Here is a 27,441-nt window from a genome sequence, read left to right as displayed (position 1 = left end):
CATCTTGGAAGCTTACGTCGTTATCTGTTGTCCAACTGAGTCGATCTTGATCCACATCATCATGGCTTCTCCATCCGTGATGCCCCGCAAGCTGTGGGAACATCCTAATCCAGAGTCTACCAATATGGCAAAATTCATGAGAGATGTCAATCAGAAGAGAGGAACAAACCTAAAGGTGATACACTAAAAAAGTCCTATAGTGAAATCATAAACTGAACAATGGTATAGACATTCCAAGACTTGTATCAATGGTCACTCGACCAACGCACAGACTTCTGGTCCGATCTCTTCTCACTACACCCTCTGATCCACACTGGAAAGTACACTCGAGTGGTAGACCCAGCAGCTAGAATGGACTCCATACCTTCCTGGTTCTCAGGTGTACAGCTCAACTTTGCGGAAAACATTCTATACACCGCTGACCCTAAGAACCCATCCGTACGCACCCTCACTGGCAAAGAAAGCGACAAAATCGCCTTGACCGAAGTCCGCGAAGGATGCACGGAGATCAAACACTACTCCTGGAAGGAATTGAGAGCCAAAGTAGGTGCACTCGCTCAAGCCATGAAAGCACATGGAGTCTCCAAAGGCGATCGTGTTGCAGTGGTTGCCTCAAACTCTACAGATACATTGACTGTATTCTTGGCTGTCACGACTCTGGGTGGTATCTTCAGCTCCAGCAGTACGGATATGGGGAGTCAAGGTGTTTTGCAAAGGCTGACTCAGATTGAGCCAAAGTGGATTTTTGTGGATGATTGGGCGGTGTATAATGGCAAGACTATTGATTTGAAGCCGAAGATGAAAGAGATTGTGGAGGGGATGGTCAAGAGTAAAGCCAAGGGGTTCCAGGGTGTGGTTAGTATGCCCAGGTTCCAGGACAGACCGGCTGATGTGGGAGATGTGCCTAGAACTTTGAGTTTGGCACAGTATCTTGCAAAGGCTGGTGGAAACTCGGAGTTGCCGTTTGAGAAGGTTGATTTCAAGGATCCGTTCTTGATTGTGTATTCCTCCGGTGAGTTCTATGCCTGATACTATAACATAGCATCTAACAGGATCATAGGAACTACCGGTGTACCGAAATGTATCGTGCATGGCTGCGGCCCTGTCCTCATCAGCTCAATGAAAGAAGGCAAACTCCATCTCGACTCCGGCCCTAGCACTGTCAACCTCCAATACACAACCACGGGATGGATCATGTACCTCATGTCCACCATGGCACTCCAACATGGCGCACGTTCAATCCTCTACGACGGCTCACCATTCATTCCCGACCTCACTACTTTCGTACGACTCGTAGGAGAGCAAAAAGTCACCGATCTAGGTATCTCACCACGATACCTGCAAACCCTTGCTTCAGCATCTCCTCCTGTGATTCCCAAGCAAGTCACTGATTTGTCTTCATTGCGCCGTGTCTCGAGCACTGGAATGGTTCTCCCTGAATCGCTGTTCCATTGGTTCTACGACACAGGTTTCCCTGCCTCTGTACATCTCAATAACATCAGTGGAGGCACTGACGTAGCTTCTTCATTCGCAATGGGTAATCTCATGACCCCTTTGTATGCAGGAGGATGTCAAGGTCCTGGTCTAGCAATGAACCTCCAAGTCTACGACCAAACCATCGAAGGAGGAAAGGGGGTTAAAGGAAAAGCTTTGCCTATCGGTGAGGCAGGCGAGTTGGTAGTCACGGCCGCATTCCCAAATCAGCCTGTAAAGTTCTGGGGTGATGAATCTGGACAAAAGTATTTCGATGCTTATTATGCTCGTTTCGACAGTATGTCTTTCCCCCTCAACCTCAAGAAAAACAAAGGACAGCAAAACTGACATAAACGCAAACAGACGTCTGGACCCACGGCGACTACATCCTCATCCACCCAAAAACCAATGGCATCTACTTCCTCGGCCGAGCCGATGGCGTTCTAAACCCCTCTGGCGTCCGCTTCGGCAGTGCAGAAATCTACAATGTGATTGAAGCCTTCTTCCCAGACGACATTCAAGACAGCATCTGCGTGGGTCAACGGCGACCCACCGATGCCGATGAATCCGTGCTGCTGTTCCTGCTTATGAAACCAGAAAAGAAGTTTTCGCAGGAGTTGGTCAAGGCAGTGAAGCAGAGGATAGGCAAAGAGTGCAGTCCGAGACATGTGCCCAAGTATGTGTTTGAGACGCCGGAGATACCTGTGAGTTTTGATTTCCGTTGATAGAGAAATGAAGGAAGGAAGTGCTAATGTGATTACAGACGACGGTCAATCTCAAAAAAGTGGAACTGCCAGTCAAAAGAATCGTTTGTGGCGATAAAGTCACGCCTTCGGGTACTCTACTCAACCCACAAAGCTTGGGGTACTACTACAAGTTTGCCAAAGTGGAAGAACTCGTGGGTGGTGTCAAGAGTAAACTGTAGAGCGATATATTCGAGCTCAGAAACCGAAGAGTTTGGTTTGATGATCATTGAGATCTATACTCAATTACGTCGGGGGAATTATACAGGACTTGTGTTCACAAGAATGATTGAGTAGGTGCGGTGTTTGCCCATGCCCTTATGCCCTCTTTTCTTGCCATTCCTGATCTTCTGTTGCAGCTCTGGAGAGATATTAGATAAGTGACAATCGAAAACAGGTTTCTCTCTCGTAGAACTTACACTGTCCTTTTCCTGTCAAGGCGCGACGAAAAGGTGGAGGAGTGATGGATGCACGGAGGGGACCACCTTCGTGAGTGCCACCATGGCAGAAGTCTGTGGGAGAACCCTGTTCGTCGTCAGTGAGTACATATGGGATTGTCGATAAAGGCGTGCGATCATACGATAACGAGAGGACGAGGACCGGCCTGGTTGTCGTCGTTGTCGGCGCTCTCAGAGCGGAAGCAGTGGAGCAGAGAAAGCAACAAAGACTTGATAGTAGACATTGCTTGTCGGGTTACGGTGAGTGATGGGGCTTTGTTGTATGCTAAACAAATCAACGAAGTGTTTGTCGAGACTAGCTGCGTATTGATGCGTCTTGTTGATGTTATGAGATGTGACTAATTGTATTGTTTTTCTACAGTATCCCTCCTCCTCATATGCTAGCTTTTGTCACCACCACCTGCTCTCATCCCAACGACAAGGCGGCGTTGAAGCTATCACAATGCATAATTGTTTCTAGACGCGACAGCTACTAAGAGCCCCTGATAGCACGGTTTCTTCATGGGCTCTCTGTGGATGCTTCCTTTTTAAATAGGAGGATTGTGCATCTCTATGGTTGTCGGCGTGACAGAATTCTGCACACGGGGAGGCCACGTTTGTTCAGAGTTGAATCGTGCTATAAACGTGCAGAGGGTATTCATGAACAAAGTCACTGTCAATGAGACTATGCGAAGCAACATCATCTCTCCAGCCATTGCTTTGATACTTTAGTATTGATCAATATAAGACATGTCATCTTTGATTTGCACCAATGCACCCAATGATATGTGCAGACTGACGATCGGACACTTTACTTGGATGCAATCATCCTATATGAAGATGATATCCTAGAATCAAAAGGAGTAGGTGGCTCTTCTTATCCCGTCACAGTAGATAGTCCATCATTACAACTCACACGTTTGATTTTATCACACAAGAACGTTGTGATGAGCATTTTGTTCTCATATGGAGTTATTATAGTAAAGTAGTCACGAAAGGTTAGCTTAGAATGGTATCTGCCAGGTGCGAACGACCAGCGAAACTTCATCTCGAGTAAGGCAAGAATAGTTATAGTGCCTTTCTTCTCGAATAGACACAGCAACAACGATAAGGAATTAGAAGTTGTGTTCAAAGACTCATAACATTCATAAAGACTTGGTTCCATTCTATGCACCTTTGTGACCAACACTTTAAAGCAGATACCTGAATCCAGGGCTGAGTCCGGGCGCAGGGCTAGGCTGCGACACTTCCATGTGATCAACATTGCCCTTCTCGCCCATCTGAAGATCGAGCTGTTCAATCTCTGCTTGCTCGAGTTTCTTGTTCTCGCGGACGAGGCAGAAGCGCAGTATAGTGGCGAGAATGATTGATACAAAGACGAAGATTGCTGCAAGAAAAGTGGATTAGTAAGAAGCTTCAAAGTGGCAATCAGATGTGTGCAATGACTCACTGTTAGCTGTCATTGCCGGCAAATATCTGGGTCCGCTCTCCTTCTCGTAGAGGTAAGGCGAGTAGATTTGGGCAAAGTTGCCGACCATCTGATTGCACATGTCAGGAGATGTTCAGATTCAAGTCGATGATGACAAGACTTACGTTTGTCAAGGCCAAAGCAGCAGCTCTTTTCTCCATGGGATGGGGTAGAGTAGCAGAAATCCATGCAATAGCAACGTTGAAGCCACCGTATACGCCTCCCAACATCAAGAAGAGGGAAACATAGCGGGGAGCGAGTCCAACAGTTGTAGCAGCGATAATGTAACCGATCATGCCAAAGGAGAGAGGAATGACCAAATGAGCGTATCGCTCTTGACGACGATCACTGCTGATGGAGATACCCATAGCGCAGAAAGCAGCAAAGACGTATGGAGGAGCGACGAGAAGCAGAGAGTTGATCTTGTTGTAGCCAAAGGTCTTGACGAGGGTGGGGATGAAGGAAGTAACAGCTGCAGCGCTGGTCTTGGTGATGACGATACCGGCAAGGAGCCAGACTTTGTAGTCAGTGACGGCCATTCTGAGGCCCGAGAGGAGAGAGCCTCTTTCTGCGTCATTGTTGCCGTTGCGGTCGCGGAGTCGGAAAGTGGCTATCCCCTTCTCTTCCTCTGAGAGCCAGCGCGTGGTGTGGGGAAAGTCGGGGAGGATGAAGCTGTGGTCGTGTCAGTGGTTGTTTCTTGGTGAGAAACCACATCAGGGCAAACTTACATGCAAGTCAAGGCGAAAGTAACAGTGACAACGCCTTCTATGATAAATAACCAACGCCATGATTGGAGGCCGTGGGCTCCATCCAGGCCGTACTGTACGCCGGCTCCAACGAGACCACCGAAGCCACTTGACAAGAGACTTCCGGTATAGAGGACAGCAGTACGGGTAGCGAGCTCTCTACGGGTATACCAACTCGAGAGCAGGAAGAGTGCTCCAGGAAAGTAAGGTCTGGTTCAAGTCAGCAATCATGTCGTCAGCACATGTTCAGGACTCTGCTTACGCTTCCATGAAACCAAGGAAGAATCTCGTCACAACCAAGCCATTGAAGTTGTGTACGAGAGCTGTGCAAGCAGAGACAACACCCCAGAGAGCCATGCAAACAGGCTTATTCATGTCAATAATCGCTACATCTCGTACAAGGAAGAAAACTTACGAGATAGATACTAGGTCTGACGCGAGTCAAAAGCATATTCGATGGAATCTGGAGAGCAATGTAACCGGCAAACAGAACAGAGATTGCCGTATTGAATTGATCGCCCTTGAGACCCAAATCTTCTTCAATGCCTTGGATTCTTGCGTTGGGCAGAGCGTTGCGGTCGAGGTAGCTGTGAATATCGATTAGCACTTGTGATGAGACCTTGTAACTCAAGAGGAGAACTTGCTTGAGCACAATCATACCCAAAAGGCAAGGCATGAGTCTGAAATCGACCTTGCGGACAAGAGCCTTTTCCTTTCTGGCATACTCTTCTGCTGTGAGCGAGAAGCCTGAGAACTCGACGGTGTCCATGGTTGATAGTAGATGATGAACGAAAGGAGAAGTTAATAATGAACAACTCGGATGATCAGAACCTGACAAGGCAGGACCACAGCATATATATATACCATTCTCCGGTTATTAGGCTCCCCCCGTGGGGATACTCGACTGCAGCCATGGCAAAATGCAAGATGGTGGAGATATCGTGGGGTGCAAGGATTTCGGACAACTTCCATGATTTCGGACGACTTCCGTTGCACCCCAGATCCACATCTCGACGCAAGGACCAGGGCTTGTCGATGCATGGCCAATGGTGCTTTGCTTGTCGAAAATGCTTGACGCCACTCGGACGACATCCGCTAGCATTTGGCTGTCTTGGTCAGTAGACAATTGCCGAAGAGGACTGTTGGGGCTGTCAGAGTTGAGGAGAAGTGTGGAGTTTGGAAAGAAGAAAGTGCAACTTCTTCCTCCTCGTGTGCAGAATTATGTCACGCCGACGACCATAGAGATGTACAGTCCTCCTAGCCAAAGAAGGCTTCCATAGAGAGCCCATGAGGAAGCCATGATACCAGGGGCTCTCAGTGGCTGTCGCTGTCATTTAGAAACAATTATGTCTTGTGACGGCTTCAACTGCACCTTATCGTTGATATGAGAGCAGGTGTCAGTGACAAAATTTAGCACATGGGGAGGTTCCGACTTCGATCATGTTGAGAAGGAAGCAAGTAACCTGATATGGTCACTGTTGGCACTCATAAGGCGGCGCTCAATCACGTCGCGAGTCCGAGATGATGCCTCTGGGAGTCCCAGGCTTGCTCGCATGCGTGTATCATGAATAGAGGGGAATGTCCTTCGGTCTGGAACGTGCCAGCTCGTTGACCTTGTACACCAAAGCAGCCTCAAATCATAGGAGGTATCCAAGGCTCGTTCCTGCACTTTCGTCTCGCAGGAGTGCCAGAATCCGTAGCGTTCCCGCGGCTCGGACTGCTTCCGTCACCTTGTATTATGTACCCTATCCGGACTCATCCATATAGAACGCCAATACAATCTATCCTCCATTGGGTATCTCAAGAACTCAGACTTCCAAACTCACTCTCGGTCATGTCACTGCTTTCCTTTCCGTCATCACCCCAGATATCTCTGCTCTGCATCTCGACCTCTCTCATGGCATCAGCAACACCGTCCAGCTTTCTGACCACGTCTGCAACCCCCTGTTTGACAGCGGCAAAGTACTTATCACTAGCCTCTCTTCTTCTCGCCGCAGAAGTCAAGTCCAATGTCGTTGCCGTAGAAAGCTTTCGCTCGTTCTGCTCTGCCTGTTTCTCTTGGTCTTTGTGATGATTGCCATAGTGTTGTTTATCTTCATCCTTCTTCGTGCCAGTTTCTTTGTTCATTCTCAAGTCTGGAGAGGGCAAGGTGGATACATCTTCCGCATCTGTTTGACCCCACGCTCTTGCCAATTCCACTTGAGCAGCTCGAAGCTCCTCGAGTGCTTTTGCGTGGTTGGAGTTGAAAACGTGGGCGGAAGATGCGGCTGAAAGTTCAATGTCCGAGAGTGTTGATTGAAGAGCGGCCCAGTGGGCATCCAGGACTGCGGTACCGCGGCGAGGCCGTTGGCGTTTTACTTCTTCATCGATAGTCGTGTTTGCTAAGCCCAGTCCTACCCCTCCCGCTGCTGCTTGTGTGCTTTCCTCGGGAACTTGTAAGCCATCGGGTCGTATTGAGATGTTCGTGTTTTGTCTGCTCAATGCATCCCTAGTGTGCTGTCGTGACAGACTCGTATTCTGGCGCGAAAGATTTGTATTCTGTCGTGATAGACCTGTGTTCGACCTGGACAGCGATGTCTGGTTCAAGGATGGCGAGGGAGGACCGGGGATTGCTGATGAGGGTACGGCGCGTGAGCTTTGTGATGTGTCCGTGTTTGCGCGTGTGAGAGAAACATTGCTGGCATTGAGAGAGGGTGGTCCGACGAAGAGCGCCGGTGCTGGGAGGCGTTGAGATGATTGCTTAGACATTGGATTTTGGTTGTAAGGATGGAGTGGTGGATGTGTGAATTGATGTCGTCCTCATCTCCGCACGTACGGGGTACGACCCTGGCACTTTGCATGTGAAGATGACGTCGCTCGAGTCGATGATATTGTCCGTCGAACGAGACAGACATGGGAGATTCGAACTGTCCAGATTACCATAGAGATATCTACTCAAGTCTTATGTCAGAATCGTGACGCTTCGAGTCATCGTTTGTCAGTCGAAGACTTGGAAGTGTTTCCATGTGCAAAGTCCGAAGCCTGCATGGATTCCTCCAAGACCATGTCCACTAACATCGACACATTGACTCGCGTGGACTGGTGACTGAATATCTGAATCGTGTTGTATTGGCGAACTTTGTCGCAAACATAGGACAAGAAAAGCTATCTGAATATAGACACACATGCAAAGCGCTCAAAAAGTCGTCCCATGTCGTGAGATCCCAGATTCCCATCTTACAATATCTCTCCAAGTCCAGCCCAAAAGAAATAAACGATCAACCTAAGTATATACACCAAAATAAATGCCATGACGAAGAATGAAGAGATAGAATCTACAGGAAGACGGCTAGTAGAAGGGGTGAAATGAGTAGGGCGGTCGTGACCACACTGGCCGTGGTGGACAGGCGGATGATAGACGCTGCTCCGGATGTGCCAGTGATTGTTGCCTGCGAGCCTTGGTTTTGTTGAGCAGTCCTTGTCGAACTGATCGCTGCGCTGTTGCTTGAAGCATTGGATCCGGATTCAGACGCAGATGATCCCGACGAAGGTGATGAGTCGTCTTCATCAGATGCCGTCGTGAAAGCAGACACCGGCACTACTGTAGACCCCTGTTGCACCACAAGTCCATTGGAGCCTATACTAACCACCACGCCGCTGGACAAGGTTATAGCAGGTCCGTCTCGTGAGACGACAGTGCCATCGATTGTCGCAACGCTTGGGATATCAGCAGCCTGGTATGCTGTCACAGCATTGCCATTGACAGTGAACACTACTGCAGACGCGGGAATGGCGATTGCAGCGGCAGATGTGCTGTCAACAATGATCGCACCTCCTGAGGCGAGGCTGACACGAGATCCGTCCTCAAGTGTTTGGACAGATCCACCAGCAGTAAGCGTCACAGACCCAATTACAGCTTGGTTCGTTGATCCTGGAGGGCATGATGCAGTGACAGTCTTGGTACCAACCATGAACACAACGACATTTGGACCTGCAACAGACGCAGGTGCCACAGTCGAGTATTTGGCAATGGAGGAGCCAACCTTGATCCCCTCGCTGTCAGCGCTAACAACAGATCCATCACCAAGCGTAGCTGCTGAGCCGCCGACGGTGAGCTTGGTCGAACCAATGTCGACTACGCCCGGTGAGTCCTGGGAGAAAGTTCGAACCTTGCTGCCGACGGTGACAATGACGGCTTTTGTGATTACTGGCAATGCAGTCACTGCGGATGCGCGGTTCGTGACAGCAGCGGCCTCGGTACTGATAACCAATCCGTTCGTGCCAGCACTGATGACACAGTTTACAGGGAGCGTTGCGGCTGGCCCACCGACAGATAGAGTCTGCGTGTCACAGATATACACCGTGTTTGTCGCAATCTCGGTCTTAGTGGCGGTGTACGTGAAGGTGCCGGCAGTAAACACATAAATCGGATGTTTAGCGGAGGATTGCGCAGATCCACCTTGTGCTTGTAAACTTGGATTGTCCTGAGCTCCACTTGCAACGTTGACTCCTTGCGTGTTTCCGGCCCCAGCTTGTGTCGGATTCCAGTGCTGGTTTTGACCTGCGTTCTGAGATTGGCGACCCTGGTTGTTCTGTCCTCCTTGAGTGTTCTGTCCTCCTTGGTTGGCTTGACCACTCTGGGTGTTCTGAGCACCACCGTTGTTGTTGTTGTTGCTTCCCCCTTGAGTGGTTTGACTTCCTCCATGGTTCTGGTCGTTGTTGTTGTTTCCGCCCTGGTTGTTGCCCCCGTTGTTATTCTGGCTACCACCTTGCGAATTCTGAGCCGCTTGAGTGTTTCCTGTACCATCCTGTGTTTGTGTTGCTTGGGTGTTCTGGTAATGACCTGCAGTGTTGACAGCCTGCGTTTCTTCAGCTTCCTGCGTTTGCTGAGTATTGCCGTTATTGACTTGTCCTTGAGTAGTACCCGCTCGCTCGCTCGTGCGATCAGCGAGAGCAGTAGGCGTGGGTGTGGTAGGAGCTACAGATGAGGCCTGTACTGCCGACGTGGTTGTCGCTGTTGGCCCAAAGGCCACTGTGGGCGTATCGACAGCAGTTCCAGGCTTCAGAGCATACGGCGGATCGTAAAGACCTCCATACCACATCTGACAACCCTCCCATGCCGGGTTCAACTTCCTGATGCCAGGAGGCATGGCCAGTTGAGGATTATAGTCATTTTCGTAAATGACATTGCATTTGTAGTCAGCAAATCCAGGCTGCTCACATCTCGCTTGGCCATTCCAAGCACTGTAAGGAACAGGATTATTGAGATCGGCATAGTTGAAGGGATATCCAGTGACCGAGTTAGTCGTCATGAAATACTGAAAGTGATTTTGGGAGTAACGTAGACTCAACAAGCTCTCTGATGGCAAGGCGAGGACAGCACCAGTAACAGTCGTGCCAAGTTGGCTGGAGCAACGATCGACCGCCCAAACGCGTTTGATCGAGATGTATGCGGTTCCAGAAGTGAATGTGTGCGTTCCAACGACAGCGCTCTCCGGAGGAGTACCGGTTCCATTCCATGTAGCCGATGGGTCGGCAGCTGTATAAGGTACACCAACGTCCTTACCATATGCCGTGAGCTTAGCGGAAGGGGTTGTTGCACACATATCGCGTGAGACTGTCGTGGCCTCTGGGAAATACATCAACTCAACCTCGTCGCCAAAGATTGTGCAAAGTCCACAGCCATAGAAACTTTTGGAGAAAGCGTCGTACGAGCTGGATTGACTGGAATTGACACAGGCCGGTAGCGAAGGCGACGGTGTGATGGTCGGGAAGATGGCATCAGCAGCACGAGTACCATTGCCAGCAGCAACCCATTTTGAGGATGCGGTGCTATAAGCGTTGTACAGTCCGTCGCAATCTGAGGGATTGATACTGCAGGAGACGGAAGAGATGGGAAAAATCCATCCCATTGATGCTACACCCGTGGAAGTCGTCGGTGCCGTGCCGACTTTCGTGATGACCGTTGATGAGGTTGCGATCGCGGGAGAGTAGGTCACGCGTGCGTGGCCATCGCAAAGAGTCGTCGCGTTCACATAGTACGTAACCGAGACCCAAGAAGTTCCTCCGAGGATGGCAGTGTCGTTAGTCGTATAGCTGTGTTTATCAACCCAGGAGTTTGAAGCTGAATTATAAGCCGAGACTAGATTGGAACATGATGTCGCGTAGGCAGCACCAGTACCAGTTGGTGCTATGGTTGGGCTGATGTATGTAATATCATCCCAGCATCGACCGCCGCCCCCATAGCAGATAGTGCTACGTGTGGGTGTTGACGCCTGCGAAGAGGAGGTGGTATTCAACGAAGCAGCCGTCGTTGTAGTGTTAGTGTAGGTCGGTGTTTGTCCTAATGCAGCAAGAATGTATGCACCCAGGCGAGGAGCGACGGTCGTCGTTGTTATACTGGGAGTGAGATTGACCGCCGAGAGGTTTCCATTTGTTGCTGAAAGGTCGTGTTAATATAGGGCAATGCGGAGCGTAATGCAGCCACCACTTACAAGCTTCGCATCTTACGAGCAAGGCTATCAAGACGACCAGGGCCACGGCATGGAAATACATTCTGGCTACGGGTCTTGACAGGCCGAACGAGAGATTATCAAACAGTTGAACCTCGCATGACAGCACAAGAGATGACCAGACACAGAAGTTACGGAAGACAGGATCCGGAAGCGCGACAGGAAGCAAACGAGATGTCAGAGTACGAAGGAAAATAGAAGGGAAGTGGCTGTAATTGACGAATTGAGGGCCGGTCGGTCTGTGGCGGCCGTGTGAACTCAAAAGATGGGCAACGGTTCGCCGTGCATTTCTCAAGCCAACTTTAAAGCGCCTTCTGAAGTTCTGATCCTTGACGGCTCTGGATTTTGATCGTCCACTTCCCACTTCAGCGCAGAAATCCAAAACCTCGACATCGGATCAGGGGGCGGGCAAGGACCGTGTAGATGGCCCTAACCACGTCATGCACTAGACCGTTGGAGAAAAAAGTCTAGGTTCGGCGGGCATCATATGTGCGCGACATGACAAAACAGAAATCGATCAACGGTATCGACATAACGTTGAAGAAGAGCTGGGCAGAGAACGTGTCTTACCATTATTCCCACGGGGTTCGCGAACCTTTGGAGTTAGAAAATGATCTTACCACCTTACATGTACCATGGGTCGTCTTTACGTGCGAAGTCGTCTTCGAAGTCGCCCAATCAAAGTCGTGATTCGTGAAGAGCTATTTAAAGAATGATCGCCGTCCACTCCCGAGGAGCAAGTCTTGGCCATGGAAGCGGGCATCGGGCAGTCGCCAAATCACGGCCGGAGCGATTTCTGTTCGCTCGCTGGCTCATACCTGTTGTGAATGTGGGTTGACCGATAGGATAGGTAGGCGGATGAGCATTAGTTTGGAGTCCTGGAGTTACAGTACCTGCCTATTTGTGATGTTACTCAAGTAAGGCAACTTCATGGCTTTCGCAAGATACGAGGACACGCGGCCGAGTGTAGGCATGACGTGCAGATGGATACGACATGTAGAGCGGGCCTTTGCCAACACGAAGAAAGTAGGCAACACAAGTTGATAGCGCCGCAGCTTCTGATGGCCATGCCAAGAATGAGTTTGACGACTCGAGTTTTTAGCTGTATCCGGTCGGCTCGGCGTGGCAGCCATCAGAATAGGAACGAAGAGGTGGAGGCTCTCGTACAAACTTGTGCCTTGCTCGATATGTTGTAACAGATTCACTGTAACAGTACATAGCCGGTAATATTGCAACGAAGACAAGATAGAGATAGGTTGGCGGTCGTGGGGGCTGATGGAAGATGACGACCCTTGGCTAGAAGGATGTCGGATGTCGGATCAGGGCAATGACGAAGGGGAAGCGCTTACTCAGCTCGGCTGTATGGTGAACAGGTGGCGGCATTGATGGTCGAGCGTGAAACTTGGAGCTGCTGCCATCAACTGTTGACTCGCAACAGCAACAAATCGCAAACATGAGATTCGGATTGATTGCTTCCCTCGCCCTGGCTGGCACCTCTGCCGCCTCGGCCGTCATCGACCTCATCCCCAAGAACTTCGACGACATTGTCCTCAAGTCCGGAAAGCCTACTCTGGTCGAGTTCTTCGCCCCCTGGTGTGGTCACTGCAAGACTCTGGCTCCCGTCTACGAGGAGCTGGCCTCCGCATTCGAATTCGCAAAGGACAAGGTCACCATCGCAAAGGTCGATGCCGATGCCAACAAGGAGCTTGGTCGTAGATTCGGTGTTCAGGGCTTCCCTACCCTCAAATGGTTCGACGGCAAGAGCGACACTCCCACCGACTACAACAGCGGCAGAGACCTCGACAGTCTGTCCGCCTTTGTCTCCGAGAAGACTGGTCTCAAGCAGAAGAAGAAGGCCGTCGCTCCCAGCAACGTCGAGATGTTGAACGACCAGACCTTCAAGACCGAGATTGGTGGTGACAAGGATGTCATTGTTGCCTTTACCGCTCCTTGGTGCGGACGTAAGCAGCAGATGCCGCTCTCTGAGCAGGGCAAATATGCTGACTTCTTTGCAGACTGCAAGACCCTTGCCCCTATCTGGGAGAAGCTCGCCAACACCTACGCCAACGAACCCAACGTCCTCATCGCAAAGGTCGATGCTGAAGCCGAGAACGCTAAGGCCACTGCTCAGAAGCAGGGCATCAAGGGTTACCCTACCATCAAATTCTTCCCCAAGGGTTCCAAGGAGCCTATCGCCTACGAAGGCGGTCGTTCCGAGGATGCTCTTGTCAAGTACCTGAACGAGAAGGCCGGTACCCACCGTACTGTTGGTGGTGGCCTTGACGTCGCTGCTGGCACCATCGCCGCTCTCGACAGCTTTGTTTCCCAGTACACCAGCGGTGGTGCTCTCGAGACCATCCAGAAGGAGATCTTGGCCGCTTCCGAGACCATCAAGGACACCTACGCTCAGTACTACGTCAAGGTCTTCAACAAGCTTGCTGAGAACCCTGGTTACGTCGAGAAGGAGTCCAAGAGACTCAACAACCTGCTCAAGAAGGGCGGCCTTGCACCTGAGAAGGTTGATGACCTGACCAAGCGCAGCAACATCCTCAGCAAGTTTGTTGCCAAGGTTCAGAGCATCAAGGAGGAGCTTTAAATTATCAAGTTCTACTGAAGTCACGACAAAAGAAAAACACATGCTAGCCACCAGAAGCCACGGGGTATCGAGATAAGGTTTATTTTAGTCATGAAAGCTCTTATCCCAACCTCTATGCTGGTGAGGATGAGTTTCTGCGATGTTGTTGTTGTTGTTCTGCAGGAGGAGGCGTTCCTTGTCTCTTGGCCGTGATGCGTGTGTGACCGCTCTGACCTTCTGGATGGTCTTTTTGCCATTGTGCCAACAGATCTGTGAGTCTAGGAGCCCAGACATCCTCACCCTTCTCCAAATCCTCGAATTCAAGCACGTTCCTGCCCAGCTCAAACTCACCTTGTCGCGATCTCTCCAGTGCAGCCATGAGACCAAGCGAGCCAACGGCTGCACCCAGATCGTGGCATAGACTGCGAACGTAGAAGCCCGACGAAACGGTCATTCTTATACGAGCTGCCGGTGCTGGGCATGGCTTTTGCTCTTGTGCAGCACCTTCGTTGACTGTTGATGCTTGGTCTGCTGCTTCGGCGCCATCAACCTTCATCTTTTTGACCTCAGGCCCGTCGGAACCCTCTCTTTTTCTCTTCAGCTCGTCGGCGTCGGGTTGTGGTTCCTGGGCAGTGGTAGCTTGTGCTTCGCTAGCGACTTGCGGCAAGAGCTTGTCCACGGCCTTCTTTTCCTCGTCTTCAGCCTCCTTCTCAGGCCAATTGTACTTGTGTGTATTGGGGTCCAACCATTCCACCATGTCCAATTGCGATACCGTGACAGGTCTTTCTTGAATCTCTACTGGCACTTCTTTGCCTTCTCTGGCGTACTCGTAAAGACGCTTACCCTGGACCCTGAGAGCGGAAAAGATGGGAGGGCGTTGCATAATGTCACCACGGAACTTTTGCAGGGCTTCCTCGACCATGTGCTTGGTAATGTGTTGATAAGGGGCCCTCTTGACGACCTTGCCCTCGGTATCGTAGGTATCACTTGCAGCACCAAAGACAACAACAGTCTCGTACACCTTTGTGCAGTCGAGGAAACCTTGCAACTTTTTGGTTCCACTGCCGACTCCTACGACGAGCACACCGGTAGCCAGAGGATCGAGAGTTCCGCCATGACCGAGCTTGACCTGGACGGCCTGTCTCTGCTTGCGTGAACGTTTGTAAGATCTGGCAGCATCGGCGTCGCGTTTGTTCTTTTCGGCTTGGATCCAGGGAGCGAATGTTTTGGAGGGGTTCAAGTGTTTTTGGAGATCGCGGAGAGCTTGAGCGGAGGAGACGGCGAGTGGCTTGTGTACGGCTAGAGGGAAATTCGTGTCAGTGGTGGGTTTGTGGAAGTGAAATTGTGGGACAAGACGTACCAAAGACACCTTCAACAACAGGAGAAGGATCGCTCATGATTTTGACTGACTTCCAAATGAAGCTCTTTGCCATCTGCAGAGTGTCGTTATGACCAGAGAAGAGGAGCGAACAAATCTTTGGAAAGCTCTCAAGCCTCCACCAAGGTCGGGCTTGGCAAAGGCGTTTTCGGCAGTGACGCGGATCGCGCGTGCTCTTCGCGAGTTGGAGCAACTGCAAGAGAAGAGTTGGTCGCGACTTCCTCGAGTCTGATTCATTTGTTCTCTGATTCACTTGTTCATCTAGTAGTGCTACGCCCATTCTTCAGCGTCGAAGATGCATTCCATCTCATTGACAACCACATTGATGCAATCATGACCGCCGAGAGTTCGATACTATGCCCTCGCGACCCGTCGCAACTGAACTCGGACGAATGGCCTGAATTCGAACTCAAGCAAGCATTTGTCTATGACCCAGAAGACCCGACTAGGGCTCCTGCGAGCTTACTGCATGCTGGACAATACCGACCACTCACCATCACTGGAAAACTTGAACCTCCAAACTCTCATAACATCGGATCCTGGTTAGACAATACTGCTCGTCGCGCCGTTCAAATCGACCTCACAGACATCAAAGAGTTCTCCTATGGTGAATATGGAGATGGTTCGCTGGATATATGGGCTGCTGGTCAGGCTGGCTGGTTCACAATCAAGCCGAGCAGAGCATACCAAGACACATACAGCGACATGACCCAGGCTCTGAAGCTGCTGTACTTTATGGCCGACAGCTACAAGGCCCAGAAAAAGTATGCCGACTTGTCGGCTCCACACTTCTTCAAAAAGGTCAGTCGTCTCAGCTATCGATGCCTCGAGGTTTCGTGCTGACTCTCATCGCCAGTGCAGCGAGGCAAACCTTGAAGGATGCAAAGACGTCGCAGATGTTGCCGAAATGTTTACTAAGCATAGGCATTTCCTGATAGCATCTATGTTGATGAATAAGGAAAATTTGCAGTGGTCCCGTGTACCCCTCTACACGTGGTTACAAGTCACGTTTCCGGTAAGTTGCACCACCCCTCCACGTCCAGCCATAGCTAACCAGGATTTTCAGAATGACTTTGTTCTGGTACAGACGAGGATAAAACCGCCGAGAGCAAAATCGTCGCAAAATAGCGCTTCACAATCTCCTGCGGCTTCGACTGCCAGCGCCAGGAGGAAAAAGGCAACGGCCAAACAACAAAGCTCGACTCCAAAATCTGCTGTCTTTGCACGCTCGGCTCGCTCAACAAGATCAACGAGATCACAGTCAAATGCAACATTGGATTCGTTGCCTATGGTCCTAGACAACAGTCCAGAAGTAGAACAGATCCTCGAGATTGTGTCAACCACCACTACACCAAGAACCCACGTCGACCAGAACATGTCCTCAAGCGATGATGAGATCCGCACCACCGGAGGCAAAGGTAAAGGAAAATCAGCTCTGAGACCGAGGCCTAGCAAGTTCGCCCCACGGGCAAATAACATATCAAAGGGGTCTCCGACTGCCATACAAAGCAAGAGAGCTGCAGGAGTCTTACCCGACTCTCTTGGCCCAGACGTCATGTCGGTCGACAATCCTGCGACCGAGATTGAGGAGTCCAGTGACAGACAGATCGAGGAAATATCCGAGGGTTCGGATGACGACAAAGCCATCGCCACGAAAACACGCGAGACCTCATTACCGTTTCGTTTCGAGGACGCAGCGAACAACGGGGATGTCTGGCATTGTCCTGTGGACGGATGTATGCACAAAACATACGCAGCCTCTGAGCCGAGTTCACAGCTCCTGATCAAACGGCACTCACAAGCTCACGATTTCGATCACGACAAAAGAGTCCAATTGGTGCGTCGGATGGAGGCACCTTATCTACCGGTAAACAGGTTGATGGACAGAGTCAGAGGGATGGCTGCATCGAGCAAGTTTCCACCACCAATCACCCAACGCTACTGACGAATTGGGATTTGTACTCTTGAACGGATGGTTCTTACATTGGCGTTTTTATTTGGAGAACGGAAGGACTTTTTGATACTTTGATATGATACCACGAGAGAGAGAGAGAGGATAGAGCTCATCAGCTGGCAGCAGGCCTGATTGTACATGCTAGAGAAAGGGGAGATTTGAAAATTGTATCAGCATTCTTAGTTCGAGGCTCTCATGCCAGAGAAGACACAAGAGACTGGAATAGAGAGATGGGTATCTACCTTGCTTCACACCATCACGAGTGACCTTAGCCTCGTTCGAGCGAGTGTGGGTGCTCTGCACGTTGATTCGCATCCATATAGTGCTGGGGTAACCTTAGTGAGTAGACGAGGAAGATATGTGATCGTGGGACAACACCTAGACTCGGACAAAAGATCCATAGCTGCTTTCCTTCCCCTCGCGTGTCATTTTTTGATTTTCTGTTATGTGATTGAGTGATGCGGGAACAGCAGAAGAATCATGGCAAAGACAATGTAAAAAGAAATCAGAAAGATGTTTCAAAAAATGTCAACAAGTTCAAGAGAACAATCAAGTAAATGACAAACACACGAGAACGAGGAAAACTCCCCTACTCGCCTCTCCTCCCCCCTTTCCTTCGTTCCTCTGCCAGAAGATGCCATGATGATAGATGTGTTGCCCAACACTCCTCTTTGTCTCCCTCCTGAAATGCTTCCCCTTTTAGTGGTCTTGTCGAACACAGAACCACCACAGACCTCCTTTTTTGCAATGCTCCTGCCACCTTTTCCTTGCTCCATGAACAATCATCTTATACGGCATGAAGCAGCAAAAGACAAAACTCCCACAAGTTGTATAAATGAATCAAAAACCGTTCCCGATCACCCCCACCAGGCGCCGACGCTGACTGACATTGCAATTTTCGACCAAAACAGCAAAACCCATATTTATCCCTGCCCCTTCCGAATTGATTTGGTGTACACGGTCCGGTTTTCCAATACAAATGTGCGGTTATCTCCTCCGACAGTTTTGCTGTTGGTGAGGTTTTCTTTTTCCATCCAGAAAGTCTTTGCCGCCAAGTACTCTATGCAGGAGACTTGGAAGGGTTGGCGCCATTACGGCGGGCATCGTCCGAGACACTGAGGCCGCTGAGGCCACTGCTTAAGAAAGTGAAAGGGTCGGGAGTAGCTTGCTCACCAGCGTACATGCCGCCACCGTTGGAGAACGAAGAGTTGTTCTGGCTTGCGGAAAAAGCGGCCTCGGCACGGCTGTCAAACCCACCAGAGGGCATGCCGGCGTTGTGGCCGTAGGCAGAGCTCATCGCAGGATAGGGAGAGCTACCAGCACCGAGGCCGGAGGGGAGTGCGTAGGTCGACTGAGGCCCACCGTAGCTCTGTCCAGGGAAGTTTCCGGCAGAGTTGAAGCCACCCTGCTGGGGAGCATAGGGAGCGGGGCCAGGGGTACCAGCCATAGAAGGAGGGCCCATTCCGAAGCCTTGAGATCCGTCCTGCTGGTAGTTGGAATCTGCGACCAGAGCTGCGCTTGCACGTGAAGCACCACAACGGAGACAGCTAACGTTCTTGGCAAAGTTGTGGTAGTTGCAACCCTCGGCACCGCATCTCCAATCACCGGCACGGAAAGGTACGTGAGTGGAACCACCGCCACGCATACCGCCGCCGCCCATGTGGTGGTGACCCATGTGGTGTCCAGGAGGACCCATCATGCCAGGGTGGCCGTAGCCGTAGCCGTACATTGGGTCAGGGGCTGCAGCCATGGCAGGGAAGGAGCAGCGGAAGCAAGCAGTGCGGCGCTGGAAGTTGGAGAAACCGCAAGAGGGGCAAGTCCAGTCACCGGGACGAGGACGGTTCTTGCTTGGAGGGAAGGCAGTCAAAATGTCGGCGGCACGGTCAAGGACGCGCGAAGAGGAAGGAGAAACCTCGATGGCCTTCTCGTTGAGAGCACGGCCGTTCATGCAGAGGGATTCGGCAGCCTAGAAGGGATGTTAATTTGGGAGTGTAGCATTGAACATGCTCAACATACCTCTTCGTGGGAGGAGAAGATGGCGAAGCCAGTGCCGGTAGGCTTGTGCTGGTCAGGGGTGCGGAGGGTCCAGAAGGCGATGGGTCTACCACCGAATTGCGTGAACCAACTCTCCAACTCGGACTGAGTGGTGTCGTGGGGAAGACCGCTCATGTGGAGGACCTTGCTGCGCTCAGACAAGAAAGCACGCACGTCTGCGCGGGCATCCATGGGGCGAGTGAGGACATCAGGGTGCTCGTGGGGAGGCTGAGACTTGCGGATCAGACCACGAAGAACTCTTGCAAGAGTGACGGCCTCCTCCATGGCACGGCGAGGCGAGGCGGGAGCCAGGGCTTGCAGGTGGAAAGGCAAGTTGTGCTTGATGGGGGCCGAAGACTGGACGGGCTCGACCTCGAGGGCGGCACAGATGTTGGTCAAGGCACTGGAGCCGAAGGGCAGCGACTCGGGGTGGTGAGCCTGCCATCTTTGGTACTCGGTACGGAGGTCGAAGGTGCGCGAGTGCTGCAGGTACGGGGGAAGGACGACAGCCTTGTCGCGAGCCTCACGAGGCAGCTGGACGCGGAGATCCCACGAGTCCAGAGTAACAAAGGCAAACTCGTGGTTGTTCTTGGTGAGGTGCTCCTGGGCAAACTGGTCCAGGCGGTTGATGGCATCGCGGAAAGAGCCTGCATTGCGGACGTGCTCCCAGGTGAGGGTTGTAAGGCTGGCTGCACAACGTGTCAATGACCTGTCAGCGGCGATGGTGGGTCGAGGCTTGTCTTACTGCAGAGCGGGGTGATGGGAGTATTGACGGGCTTGACGAGAACGCTCTCGCGGTGGAGCTGCATTGAGAAGGAGCGTTAGACGGGATTGCAGATAAGAGCAGCGTTCCTGCCTACCTCGTCGCAGTTCTTTGAATCGAGCAGGATCCAGCCCAGCTCGATGACTTCTGCCGAGTCCTTGGTCACATAGACACCGTGCTCGTCGCAGGTCGTGGCTACGTGGATGACCAGATAGCGGTCGAGGCCACCGCCGGGTGTGGTGGGTGCAGAGGCCATTCTGCTGTAAGAAAAGTGTGTTGGTTGTTGATGATGATGATGCCGGGAGCAAAACACTCTGGCAAAAAAGACAGAACGTGGAGGGACGACGGCGGTAGCGGACGGGAAGCTTCGACGAGGTCAAAGGGAGCTTGAACGAAGGTTTCAAGACCTGATGCTGCTCCGACTTCTGCCAACTCACAAGTCTTCACCACTTGACAGCCAAAAGCCCCGCTAGCGAGCGACAAAGCACAAGCCGCCAAACCACTCTGCTTGGCCCGTCCCCGTCCATACATCTGCCGGCCGACCCGCGCAGAGACCACCGCCATCTGATGGCTGCTAGGATTTCATGTGCATTGCATGTCTACTGTATTGCTTTTGTGCTGCCAGCGCCTGTGTTGCAGCGCTGCAGCTTGTTTCTCTGTGTTTCCCCCGGTCTTTGTTCTTCTCCGAGACACCACACCGCCATGCGTGCTTGTCGCTCGTGGGCCGTCCTCTGAGCCATTGATATTAAAAAATTGATTGGCTCCCTGCTCAAGTCTGAAAGTGGCCGGCTCATCCCGGGCATTTGATTCGCATGTTTGGCACGCTGCACCACGCGCTGCCAGCCCTGGGGAATTGCCTCTCTGTCTTTTTGGGCCCTATGCAGCTGTTCGCACTGTGACACGACGTGCCTACATCTCGCGTGTGCATGGACAAGCCAGATGTCACATCCATGTTCCATGTTCCATGCTTGATCCCTGCAGGCATGTGCCAGCTGCTGCTGTCGGGTCTCGTGGACACTTGACGTGGCCCTGCGCCACGTCCATCCATAAGCCTGTACGCGTCTCGTATCTTGCAATATGATCGCGTTAGAGACACATTGCTTTGTGTTTCCTTGGAGTCGATGCTGATGTTGGTTTGATTTGCACATTCCTGCATGTAGGTTAAAGTCTTTGGAAGCTTGTGCTTGACATGCGTCCAGACTACCGACGGTACTACAGCGCTTGCGAACATGTTTTCGAACTGCACCAGACCATGCAGCCGTAATATTATAGGCGTGTCTTTGCTGACGAGTTCTTCGGAACTGACTGGTCAACTTGACCTACAATGATGTTATTTGGCTGTCGCAATGACTGGATTGGAGACGGGCATGAGGATAGACGTGAGAGTAGAGGCTAAGGAACAGTCTCTTGGCGCATCACGGCCAGCCAGGGTCCTCGGGCGACAAACATGTTCAGAAAAAAGTTGACCTTCCAGAATTCCTGCGACCGACGACATTAAGAAAACACCAACTATGAGCGCAACCATCGAGTCGCAGAAGCCGGTACACACCATCGTCCTGGATACTGGTGCTATTATCCGCAACCATCCTACTGTATCGACTCTCCTGGCGCAATCCGAGCAAATCGTCACTGTCCCCGCCATCATCACCGAAATCAGAGATGCTGCCACCCGTACGCGTGTAGAGACGCAACTAATGCCCTTCCTGACTATCCGTTCGCCGACTCCCGCTAGCATCAAGTTTGTCACCGACTTTGCCCGCAAGACTGGTGATCTGGACGTTCTCTCCAAGCCCGATATTCAGATTGTTGCCCTAGCCTATGAGTTAGAGTGTGAGCGCAATGGTGGCGACTGGAGGTTGAGGAAAAATCCTGGACAAAAGGGCATGAACGGCAAGCCCCCGGTCAAGGAGGACGTCAAGTCTGAGGAGGCCGCCGACGGCAAGCAGGAGGACGCGACCGAGACCAAGCAAGACGAGACCACCGAGACGCTGCCTGAGAACTCCAGCACCGATTCGTCTGTTCAGCAAATCTCCGAAGATTTGGCCAAGTCAGAGATCGACGAGGTAGAGCCTTCCTCCTTTGAGGAACCCGTCGCTCAAGATGCCCAACCTGCCGATTTGGCCCAAACCACCGCGACTGCACAAGAGGAGGCCGAGGACACTGGCGAAGACTCTGATGGAGGCTGGATCACTCCCTCGAACCTGAAGAAGCACCAGGAAAAGGACTCGTCTGGCAGCACCGAGAGCACCCAATCGGCCCAAAGCGTTCTCCAGGTTGCAACTCTGACGACAGATTTCGCCATGCAAAACGTCCTTTTGCAAATAAACCTCAACTTGATCTCTCCGACCATGCAACGCGTGAAGCACCTCAAGACGTACATCCTGCGCTGCCACGCCTGCTTCTGCACAACCAAGGAGATGAGCAAGCAGTTCTGTCCCAGATGCGGCAGTCCCACACTCACAAGAGTGGCTTGCAGCACAACTTCCAACGGCGAGTTCAAGTTGCACTTGAAGAAGAACATGCAATGGAACACCCGCGGCGATCGCTTCAGCATCCCCAAGCCCGTGCACGGAAGCGCAAACGGAAGAGTTCAAGGTGGAGGTAAGGGGCACTGGGGCAACGATCTCATCCTTGCAGAGGATCAGAAGGAGTTCACCAGACATCATGAGGAGGAGAAGAGAAGGAAGGAAAGAGACTTGATGGACGAGGACTATCTGCCCAGCATCCTGACCGGAGCCCGCAACAACAGGTCCGGTGGCCGGATGAAGGTAGGTGGCGGCCGCAACGTCAACTCGAAGAAACGATAGATGTGCGAGGAGACTTGATTAATGTCCGGTATGATCTTTTGTTCCTACTTGCATAGCAAGGTGTTTGATGCAGCGGTGTTTATGGCAATTGGAGAGTTTATACTGTCATAATGTGGGAAACAGTATACAAAAGTGCTTTCACAGAACACATGTTCGGAGACATGACAAGATCTGGCGTTTGAAATGTTTGATGATTTTTTTGAGTCTCTGCTTTCGCGATCGACAATGGTGCTTGCGACTCGACCACTTCGAATGATCGAATCGAGAACATCGCGTGCGTACTCTCGTCTCGCCAATTCCTTCTCAAAAAGAGACCGACCCTCCAATACAAGCCTGCGCCGTAGAACGCCTTTCTTTTTCCCATAGTACGAAAAATTTGTTCAAATGTCCATGATCGCTTCCAGAAATGCTAGAGCGCGCTTATTGGCCAAGAACCTTGAGGTCCTCTGTTTGATTGCGTTAGTCGAGATATCTTGTGGCAGGAGAATTGTGTTCGGGTTGGAACGTACTCTGCTGGGTGATGAGGAGACCGTAGCGCTTCTTGAGGGTGACGCGGTGTCTGTTCGCCATGATTAGCATCGTTCGTGACTGGTATTACCTCTGTCTGTTCGCAACCACACTGTTCATCTCCCTTCTTTCGCCGTATAACCATCCTCTTCTGCATCAATGAATGTCGTGTGCCCTCGATCTGCGACCGGATGAGGTATGCCCACACCGATCGCAATGTTCTCTTGATTCTTGGAGCTTCTCTTCCTGACTCCCTCTCTTTCCCGTGTGGTGCGTCTAAGACATTTCATTCTCTTACCTCGAGTACTTGTCGTCGGGCGAGAAGCGAGCAGGGTGGGCGGACTTTGTGACCTCGGCGCCGTTGACCTTCTTCAAGGTGTAGACACGCTTGCCCTGGTTGTCGAGAGTGTACATCAAATGCATGTTGGCGGTGTTGTGTGCGATAGTCGTGGAAGAGGAAAAGAAGTGACTTTGGTCGTGGGTCGTCGGGTTATCGAATCGTTGGCGGCGCGGATGGAGGAAAAATTCGTGAAGATACGCCAAAGTGCTGAAGCTTTGGCGGAGTTTGTGGATTGTCTTGGCAGCAACGGGGATGCTCCAAGGCTCCCAAGGGCGGACAGATACAGCTGGTCTTTAATCATTGCTTTATTGAAGTTGTTACTCTCTACAGAACCACAAGAATCTTCGACGACTTCTTACATTCGGAACATAGCAGAAGCCTGACTTCTCATACCAAACTCTACACTACCTGGCCCAAATCACAACAGAACAAAAGTGCAACCATGAAGACACCACTCTCCCTCCTCTTTACCACTCTCCTGCTCTTTGTCCTACCTACATTTGCTCAGTTCCAGTTCTTTGAGCAAATGTTCAACCAAGGCGGTCAACAGCAGCAACAAGCCCAAAACGCTGCTTCGGACTCTTCATGGTACAAGCAACAATACGAAGCCGGTAGGAGTCTCCAGCAAGCCTGCTATGCGACACATGGCTGACCAGACATGTCCAACAGTACACTGCGACAAATACCTCTGTCCTTCTACCCTGTCATGTGTGCATTTCCCCCACCACTGCCCTTGTAGCCACCCCGAAGTCGAGGACAAGGTCGAGTTGGACGATGGAAGTATGGTGTGCGTATCAAAAGGAGGCTACAAAGCTGGCGAGGCTGCAAGGAAGATTGAGTTGGCAAGGAAGGCCTTGTTGTAATTACGGTCAAAGCCTACTTCCCATATTTGTATTCGAGTAACACATCATCTGTTACATCTCATGCCTCGCGATTTGCCGAAGCCTACAACTACCAACTCTCACTCAAGACCACACACAGGCGGAACTGAAGCTGTCAGATGCATAGTATTGACGCGATGATCGACCGGTTCGTGGAGAGTGTACGATGCTATGGCTCTCAGTGAAAACGTCCTGGGTACTGGTTACTGGGTACTGAAGTGGCTGTGCACTTCTGCAGCCACGTGCTACATGTTCTTGCATACGGACAGGATGTGAACGGGATTCTGTCCACCTCAGCTCCTCGTTTCCCATGCTTTTAAGCATGCTACTCGGTTTTTTCGGCAAATCCGACCTTCTCAAGGTCTTCTGCGATAGCATCGGGGCCCGGTACAGGTACTGAATCTTTTTGTGCAATCTTGTCGCTCTTGTCGGGGTTCGCCTTGTACACTGTAAACGGTGCCGAATTCCGCTTACGCTCATTAGGGCCCTCTGACTTGAATTGGTAGCCTCGTAGTCTTCATAGCTTGTCAGTCTTGCCACACTTTTGCTATGCGCTCAGGAGATCTCCTTACCTTGGGCCACGGCCGTTTGATTCTGGCAGTTCGGGCTGATAAACACGTTCAAAGTCCGCAATGTCCTGTTCCAATGTGCCCCGATCGATACTCTGACGTATACCAGCAAAGAATTCATCCATGATCTGATGATTGTGAATTTGTAACAACACCCAGGCCAGCATTTCTTTTGCAGACAATAGATGTTGCAGGAATGCGCGATGGTGGTTCGTGCATGCGTAGCAGGGGCAATCCTTTCGTAGAGCTGATACGTCGGTCGCGTGCTTAGTATCCCACATATTCACACCTAGTGGTAGAGGTTCCTCCGGGATGGAAACAGAGACAGGGAATTGAAAGTCCAACGCGACGCCGGCATCTGTGATGCCGCTGAGGAAAGGCAGAGTCAAGACATCAATACCTTGGGCAACGTCTTGAAGGACTGCACGTGGATTGTTAGGTTCGGTCAGCCCAAGGCGAGGAAGATGCTTCAGGTGTCCAGGCAGATCTCCCAGGGTGATTGTATTGTAGATGGCTAGACCTTGTATGTCTTGTGCCATGTCCTCGAGGTGATCAACGTAGTACCTCTGCGATTCGGCAGATATGGGCAGTAGCGGGGCATACAACAAGGGCAGTCCAGCTCCGTGCTCTTTCTTGGCCAAGGCTCTCTCGTCCACATGTGCTTGCATCCATTTCGCTGTCCGGTTTGTGATTTTGTCGATCTTCTTGTAGCTAACCTTGTAGTACCCGTATGGAATATCTCCTAAGCCGACCACAATATCCGGGTTGAGCGAGGTCGTCAGATCTCTGAAGGTCTTGTCCTGGAGTTTTGTGAAGCCAAAAGCAGTCATGATGCTCATATGGCTATCAGTGCTTGCCCCCGGCGAAGGTACGGGCGGTGAACGGCGGGCTCCAAGAATCAGGACATGGTTGTCCGGGGTGGCAGTGTATGCTCGCAAGCGTGAAGTGCCGTCCGGCGGGTTGTAGTTGAGAATTGGGGTACCTTTTTCTACGACTTTTGATTTCTTTTGGTGAGCACACACATTCGGTCAGCTTCGCTGTTCAGGCGATTTTTGCCATGTGGAAACGTACAGTCTTCAGCTGCCATGTATGCACCACGAATGCCTGTGTGTTTGACTACATTGTCCTGGGTCAAGTGCGGTATGGCTCCTCTCGAAGCGAGTGCCAGGTAATGTGGTGTTTTGATAGCCTGTCGATTGGGCAAGCTGAGCACTCCAGTCCGCAACGCACCGCTACCCGATGATGCCGTGGCTTTGAACATGGTGCTTTCGGACATGTTTTCCAACACCATGTTGGTCTATCGAGGCCACCAGGAAGAGCTCCTACACACGTGAGAAACTTGGAAGTCATTGCCAAGCCGTTGATCCGCGCGCGTCACTTCGCGTTGAACCGCGTAAATTCGTCTCTTGACCACGACTCTCAATCTCCTTGTCTGTCGTAGCACGAATTTTTGAATATGGCTCGCGGGAAATTGATTGTGTTTGAGGGCTTGGACAGGTCGGGAAAGTCGACACAATGTGAGAGGCTAGTGTCGTATCTTTCCGGAAGGGGTGTGCCCGTCAAGCATCGCCGGTTTCCTGGTATGGAACTCCAGTCGCTTGTCAGGCCCTGAGAGAGAGCTGATTGTACTGGCAGATAGAACAACACCGATTGGCCAAATGATCAACAATTACTTGCAAGGTCAGAGTGAGCAGGAAGACCATGTCATTCATCTACTCTTTTCTGCGAACAGATGGGAGGCGGTGTAGGTGGTTTCCGACATTTTCATTATCATTACTCGCTAATAACGAAAAGAGCGTCGATCGAGGCAGACATCAAAGCCGGAACCACCGTCATAATTGACAGGTACTACTATTCTGGATGCGTCTATTCTGCGGCCAAGAACAACCCCAGTCTCGACCTTGCTTGGTGCCGCCATCCTGAAGAAGGCCTTCCTCGTCCTGATCTGTGCCTTTTCCTTGATATTTCCGCCGAGGACGCTGCAAGCAGAGGAGGTTGGGGTGAGGAGCGATACGAGAAGAAGGAACTTCAAAATCGCGTTCGCCAGCTCTTTGCCGACATTCGGGCCACAGACGACGGATCTGATTTTGTTACCATCGATGCCGGCCAAAGTCTCGAGGACGTCGAATATGCGATCCGACACCATACTGAAACCTGCATCAGCAAGATTGATGACACGAGCCCTCTACGGCGCATCCAGCCATGGTAGATGAGCTTGGTATGTTCGTACCGTCAAAAGAATCAGTTACCAGGACTTCAAGCCGAGGTGTTTCAT

The 27,441-nt window shown here is 51.4% G+C and overlaps 13 protein-coding genes across 13 annotated transcripts; 6 read left to right on the top strand and 7 right to left on the bottom strand.

Moving 5' to 3' along the window:
* Positions 1-61: 61 nt before the first annotated feature.
* On the top strand, positions 62-2,398 carry M436DRAFT_80370 (acetoacetate-CoA ligase; the record flags this gene model as incomplete). The annotated part of the gene is made up of 5 exons (XM_013573871.1): positions 62-175; positions 229-1,012; positions 1,061-1,771; positions 1,837-2,177; positions 2,237-2,398. The coding sequence occupies 5 exons, from the start codon at positions 62-64 to the stop codon at positions 2,396-2,398; spliced, it is 2,112 nt and encodes a 703-aa protein (XP_013429325.1).
* Positions 2,399-2,534: 136 nt separating this feature from the next.
* Positions 2,535-2,898, bottom strand: M436DRAFT_80369 (uncharacterized protein; the record flags this gene model as incomplete). Its single annotated transcript, XM_013573870.1, has 3 exons — positions 2,535-2,575; positions 2,636-2,741; positions 2,797-2,898. 3 exons carry the CDS (start codon positions 2,896-2,898, stop codon positions 2,535-2,537), a joined length of 249 nt encoding a protein of 82 aa, XP_013429324.1.
* A 945-nt stretch (positions 2,899-3,843) lies between these two features.
* Positions 3,844-5,636, bottom strand: M436DRAFT_71402 (major facilitator superfamily transporter; the record flags this gene model as incomplete). Its single annotated transcript, XM_013573788.1, has 7 exons — positions 3,844-4,040; positions 4,104-4,191; positions 4,247-4,793; positions 4,850-5,077; positions 5,130-5,233; positions 5,283-5,454; positions 5,512-5,636. The coding sequence occupies 7 exons, from the start codon at positions 5,634-5,636 to the stop codon at positions 3,844-3,846; spliced, it is 1,461 nt and encodes a 486-aa protein (XP_013429242.1).
* Positions 5,637-6,667: 1,031 nt separating this feature from the next.
* M436DRAFT_42149 (uncharacterized protein) lies at positions 6,668-7,615 on the bottom strand (the record flags this gene model as incomplete). Its single annotated transcript, XM_013573435.1, has 1 exon — positions 6,668-7,615. One exon carries the CDS (start codon positions 7,613-7,615, stop codon positions 6,668-6,670), a length of 948 nt encoding a protein of 315 aa, XP_013428889.1.
* A 566-nt stretch (positions 7,616-8,181) lies between these two features.
* On the bottom strand, positions 8,182-11,401 carry M436DRAFT_80366 (uncharacterized protein; the record flags this gene model as incomplete). The annotated part of the gene is made up of 2 exons (XM_013573869.1): positions 8,182-11,285; positions 11,341-11,401. The coding sequence occupies 2 exons, from the start codon at positions 11,399-11,401 to the stop codon at positions 8,182-8,184; spliced, it is 3,165 nt and encodes a 1,054-aa protein (XP_013429323.1).
* A 1,410-nt stretch (positions 11,402-12,811) lies between these two features.
* On the top strand, positions 12,812-13,954 carry M436DRAFT_42296 (disulfide isomerase; the record flags this gene model as incomplete). Its single annotated transcript, XM_013573469.1, has 2 exons — positions 12,812-13,319; positions 13,374-13,954. 2 exons carry the CDS (start codon positions 12,812-12,814, stop codon positions 13,952-13,954), a joined length of 1,089 nt encoding a protein of 362 aa, XP_013428923.1.
* Positions 13,955-14,066: 112 nt separating this feature from the next.
* Positions 14,067-15,330, bottom strand: M436DRAFT_62336 (pseudouridine synthase; the record flags this gene model as incomplete). Its single annotated transcript, XM_013573713.1, has 2 exons — positions 14,067-15,232; positions 15,294-15,330. The coding sequence occupies 2 exons, from the start codon at positions 15,328-15,330 to the stop codon at positions 14,067-14,069; spliced, it is 1,203 nt and encodes a 400-aa protein (XP_013429167.1).
* A 314-nt stretch (positions 15,331-15,644) lies between these two features.
* M436DRAFT_42812 (uncharacterized protein) lies at positions 15,645-17,256 on the top strand (the record flags this gene model as incomplete). Its single annotated transcript, XM_013573576.1, has 3 exons — positions 15,645-16,112; positions 16,168-16,326; positions 16,378-17,256. 3 exons carry the CDS (start codon positions 15,645-15,647, stop codon positions 17,254-17,256), a joined length of 1,506 nt encoding a protein of 501 aa, XP_013429030.1.
* Positions 17,257-21,573: 4,317 nt separating this feature from the next.
* Positions 21,574-22,869, top strand: M436DRAFT_42941 (D-site 20S pre-rRNA nuclease; the record flags this gene model as incomplete). Its single annotated transcript, XM_013573603.1, has 1 exon — positions 21,574-22,869. One exon carries the CDS (start codon positions 21,574-21,576, stop codon positions 22,867-22,869), a length of 1,296 nt encoding a protein of 431 aa, XP_013429057.1.
* A 420-nt stretch (positions 22,870-23,289) lies between these two features.
* Positions 23,290-23,799, bottom strand: M436DRAFT_42223 (ribosome biogenesis protein Nop10; the record flags this gene model as incomplete). The annotated part of the gene is made up of 3 exons (XM_013573454.1): positions 23,290-23,315; positions 23,379-23,428; positions 23,675-23,799. 3 exons carry the CDS (start codon positions 23,797-23,799, stop codon positions 23,290-23,292), a joined length of 201 nt encoding a protein of 66 aa, XP_013428908.1.
* A 443-nt stretch (positions 23,800-24,242) lies between these two features.
* Positions 24,243-24,579, top strand: M436DRAFT_42481 (uncharacterized protein; the record flags this gene model as incomplete). The annotated part of the gene is made up of 2 exons (XM_013573512.1): positions 24,243-24,327; positions 24,386-24,579. The coding sequence occupies 2 exons, from the start codon at positions 24,243-24,245 to the stop codon at positions 24,577-24,579; spliced, it is 279 nt and encodes a 92-aa protein (XP_013428966.1).
* A 343-nt stretch (positions 24,580-24,922) lies between these two features.
* On the bottom strand, positions 24,923-26,427 carry M436DRAFT_42962 (tRNA-guanine transglycosylase; the record flags this gene model as incomplete). The annotated part of the gene is made up of 3 exons (XM_013573609.1): positions 24,923-25,112; positions 25,170-26,160; positions 26,238-26,427. The coding sequence occupies 3 exons, from the start codon at positions 26,425-26,427 to the stop codon at positions 24,923-24,925; spliced, it is 1,371 nt and encodes a 456-aa protein (XP_013429063.1).
* Positions 26,428-26,622: 195 nt separating this feature from the next.
* M436DRAFT_43141 (thymidylate kinase) lies at positions 26,623-27,375 on the top strand (the record flags this gene model as incomplete). Its single annotated transcript, XM_013573642.1, has 3 exons — positions 26,623-26,746; positions 26,802-26,910; positions 26,961-27,375. 3 exons carry the CDS (start codon positions 26,623-26,625, stop codon positions 27,373-27,375), a joined length of 648 nt encoding a protein of 215 aa, XP_013429096.1.
* Between the last annotated feature and the right edge of the window lie 66 nt (positions 27,376-27,441).

The sequence above is a fragment of the Aureobasidium namibiae genome, assembly GCF_000721765.1.
Source record: "Aureobasidium namibiae CBS 147.97 unplaced genomic scaffold scaffold_5, whole genome shotgun sequence".
NCBI classification, from domain to species: Eukaryota; Fungi; Ascomycota; class Dothideomycetes; order Dothideales; family Saccotheciaceae; genus Aureobasidium; species Aureobasidium namibiae.
The sequence above is the reverse complement of the archived record's forward strand: the minus strand, read 5'-3'. Positions and strand labels throughout refer to the sequence as shown.